The 4,143-nt window shown below is 40.0% G+C and overlaps 1 protein-coding gene across 1 annotated transcript; it reads right to left on the minus strand.

Annotated features, from left to right (window-relative positions):
• Positions 1 to 344: 344 nt before the first annotated feature.
• Positions 345 to 2,136, minus strand: LOC148960385 (uncharacterized). The gene is made up of 2 exons (XM_089115566.1): positions 1,456 to 2,136; positions 345 to 641 (listed from the first exon to the last, which is right to left on the minus strand). The coding sequence occupies exons 1-2, from the start codon at positions 2,134 to 2,136 to the stop codon at positions 345 to 347; spliced, it is 978 nt and encodes a 325-aa protein (XP_088971692.1).
• Between the last annotated feature and the right edge of the window lie 2,007 nt (positions 2,137 to 4,143).

Below are 4,143 nucleotides of genomic sequence, written 5' to 3' on the forward strand. Positions count from 1 at the left end.
TGTTTATTTTCTGCCTGAGACCGGGTTCTCTTATTTTATAGCAAATAAGAAACACCGCAATACGCCGAGAATAAACAACAATAAATACACGTTAATCAGTGAAGGCTAATATTTCGCCCCGGCATACGGCGCTTCATCAGAGCAAAAGTTAACGGGCTAAAAATGTACACATTTAAAAGAGGCGATGGTGGTGTCGGATTGGCTGATGTGGAATGGTGTGAATGCAGCGCAGTGGTGGAGGAGGAAAGGGTGGCGAATGAGAGAGGGTGGGTTGTGGTGGTGGAATGAAAATGTAATAGGAATAAAGTACTATAATATGAAATAATTATAATGTTGCTGTAAGGTTAACGGTCAGTGGTTCTGTTCATGCCGTTCGATGTGAGAGTGTTTGCTAGGCCAATGAGGTATTGCTCTTTGGCTCGTCGGACACTCTCTAGTTTGTCATTGAGTTTCAGTAATGGTGTTACAGTAAGGTCATTGATGGTATGTTCTGGGCTACAGAAGTCTTCTGCAACACCAGATTTGTCTGCTTTTTTGTTGATAATGTCTCGTCTGTGTTCGTTAAATCTGTCTTTCAGTCGTCTGCTTGTTTGTCCGATGTATTGGCAGTTCTTGTGTCCGTTAGTTAAACAGCGTTTGCACTGTAATGCGTAAAGAACGTTATTAGAGTTGCAGTCCAGTCTTTTTTTTATGTCGTAGTTTTTGTCAGTGTTAGTAAAGTTAAAAGAAGTAGTACTGTCTGTGATGCGTTGGCATGTTATGCAGTTACGTCGCGAGTGGCATTTGTAAGTGCCTTTAGGATTACTGGGTGTGTCACGTTTTATTCTTGCACGAACCAATATATCCCGGAGGTTTTTAGGTCTACGGTAGCTGAGTATGAGTACGTCGGAGAAGAGTTTTTTGCATGTTTTGTAGTTCTGTGATATGTTGATGTTTTGTTTGAGGATGGTAGATAGTGGCAAAGAGGGGTGATAGGTGACAACAAATGGCGTTCTGTCATTTTTACGTTGTTTTGTGTTTTTCAGGCAGTCCTGTCTGGTTTTTCTAGAAGCCTTCCGCATTTGTTTGCGTGTCTGTTTTCTTTTGTAACCTCGTTTTGTCAAGTATTGTAATAGTTGTTTTGTTTGGAATTTGTAGGTTTCGTCTTCCGAGCATATACGTCGTAGTCGTAGGGCAAAACTGTATGGGATTGACTGTTTTGTGTGTTTGGGGTGTGGGGAGGTGCTGAGGAGATACTGGTGTGTGTCTGTGGGTTTGACATAGAGATCTGTGGAGAGGGTGTTGTTTTTATTGATAAAAAATTGTGACGTCAAGTAAATGTATGGATTGTTTGGATTGTTCGCTGGTGAATTTAATAGTGGGATGGGTACTGTTGAGTGCATTGATAAAGTCTGTGAGTTTGTCTTGTCCGTGTGTCCAAATCATGAAAATACCGACGATGAAAAGCCACCATACAAGAGATTTGTCCAGATCATCAGACTCAAAGGTCCCCATGAAAAGGTTTGCATAGGGTGGTGCCATCCTTGTTCCCATTGCTGTGCCCTGTTTCTGTAGAAAGTGTTGTCTGTTAAACTCAAAATTGTTGTTTGTCAAAATAATGTCGATAAGGTCGCAAACAGTTTCTGTTGGGGGAGTTTTCAATGTGCGTTTGTTGAGGTGTCCCCTGGCAGCTTTGATGCCTTCTGTGTGAGGAATGTTGGTGTAAAGGGATGATACATCGAGGGTAACAAGGAGAAAGTCATTGGGGATAGCAGAAATGGAGCATAGTTTGTTGAGGAAGTGTGTGGTGTCTTTGATGCAGGATGGAAGTTTGGGAACCAGTGGGTTAAGGATGTCGCTGACGTATTCTGATATGTGTTCTGTATGGTGGCCATTAGCTGAGACTATGGGTCTACCAGGGGGGTTGTTGCGGTCCTTGTGAATTTTGGGTAGAATGTAAAATCGAGAGCATGTGGGTTGTTTGGGTGACATGTAGGTGAAAGTTTCTTCGTCAATATTTTTATTGTTTTTAATCAGTTGCAGATAGTTGGTTACTGTTTTGGTAACCTTATTTGTTATGTCTTTGTTATGTTCAATGTAAAAAGTTGTGTCGCTCAGTTGTTTGTTGCAATCGGCTATGTAGAATAATTTGTCCATGACTACAACCCCCGAACCTTTGTCAGCGTGTTTAATCACAATGTCTGTTCGTCTTGTAAGATTTTTTAGTACGTTCTGTTCGGTGTGAGAGAGGTTGTCAGTTATTTTGGTAGGCCGTATGTTTTTAATGTCATCGTCGATTTTGTTGATGTATGTGTCTAGTGCTGGGTCTAGTCCTCGTAGAGGTGTCGAGTGGCTTTTCTTTTTGTACTTAACCGTCGGTTCGTATCATTGAAAATTTGCGTTTTCAGGGTCTACGGTTTCGTCTTTGTCATTGTTGTGAAAGTAATGTTTCAGTCTTAGTCTGCATTTAAATTCTGTAAGGTCTGCGTTAAGTTCGTTCCAGTCTATGTTTTTTAGGGTAGAGCAAAAGTTTAGTTCGCGTGACAGTAGTGTCATTTCGTCGTTCGTGAGGGGGGATGTCGAGAGGTTTATAACAGTGCTAGTTTCAAGTGGTTTTATCTTTTGTTTGGGACGTCTTTTGGTCTTATTAGGTCGTCTAGACGGTGGTATTGATAATGATGATGATGATGGCGGGGGTGGAGATGTTGTTGGTGGTGTTGGTAGTGGTCTTGGTGGTGATGGTGATGATGATGATGATGATGATGATGATGATGATGATGATGATGATGATGATGATGATGATGATGATGATGATGATGATGATGATGATGATGATGATGATGATGATGATGATGATGATGATGATGATGATGATGATGATGATGATGATGATGATGATGATGATGATGATGATGATGATGATGATGATGATGTAGATGAGTGGGTGTTGAAGGAAGTGTTGTTGGTTTTGTAGCAAGAGAAGGTAGAACGCGAGGAGGATAATTGAAAACGATTGTATTGTGTGGGACGAGTGATGAAGTTGTGAACGTTGTTGATGATGGGATGTAAAGTAAAATGACTGTGATCCGGGTGTTTTTGCAATTAAGGTTGACGATGATTGTGTGATTGTGGTGTGGGTTACATTGAATAGAATTACTAAAATTTAAATATTTGGATCTAACAGTTTGGTATTGATAAAATTAGGTTTGTTAGCAAAATTAGCGTCAAAATTAAAGTATCTGGTAATTTTACGTGATTCTATAGATTCTAATTTACGGCAGAGATTGGATGTAGTGTAAAATATACTCTTTTTATTTTGTTAAATAGTACATAATTACAGGTGATATAGAGATTGTTTCATAAATCTTTGAGTTTTGATTCTAGTTCCATAATTGAAAGTTTGTAATTCTCGATGAGGGTGTGAAGCTGAAGTTTGAAATGCTCGTAGTTTTTTTCTGCCAAATAAATCGGAGATGCGGATGAAGGGAAACACTGTAGTCAGGGCTGTTAGCCAAAATGTTGTGCAAAATCGCATACCAGCATGAAACTTCGTCCACAAGGGTAGTTTTGGGCGCTGAACAAGATAGGATGCAAACCCCGGCTGAGAAATGCTCCAAAATGCTATTTTTAGACTGTTGTACTTGTTCCCAGGCCCCAAAAGTGTTTTTTGTCAAAATACTGCTGCTAGTTGTGATACCAGCATGAAAATTAGAAGAAATGGGACAGTTTGGTATGCTAAAAAAGATAGGATGCATACCCCAGCTGAGAAATGCCCCCAAATTCTATTTTTAGACTGTGATACTTGGTCCCAGGCCTCAAAAGCGTTTCTCCTAATAATACTGTTGCTAGTTATGATACCAGCATGAAAATTAGAAGAAATTGACAGTTTGATATGCTCGAAAAGATAGGATGCAGATCCCAGCTGAAAAATGCACCCAAATGCTATTTTTAGACTGTGATACTTGGTCCCAGGCCCCAAGAGCGTTTATCCTAAAAATACTGATGAAAGTGACAAGAGATGGGGGTACTGAAGCTTTTTGAGATGCAAGAAATTGGGAAGGGTCCTCAATCTTATGCGAAAATACATGTTTTCTAATTATATTGGCAGCTTTAGAAAGGCAAATTCCATCATCCTGGTCATTCTCTAGACATGCCTGATAAATC

This window comes from Rhopilema esculentum, chromosome 4 (assembly GCF_057945365.1).
Source record: "Rhopilema esculentum isolate cy_ngs chromosome 4, ASM5794536v1, whole genome shotgun sequence".
Lineage (NCBI taxonomy): Eukaryota > Metazoa > Cnidaria > Scyphozoa > Rhizostomeae > Rhizostomatidae > Rhopilema > Rhopilema esculentum.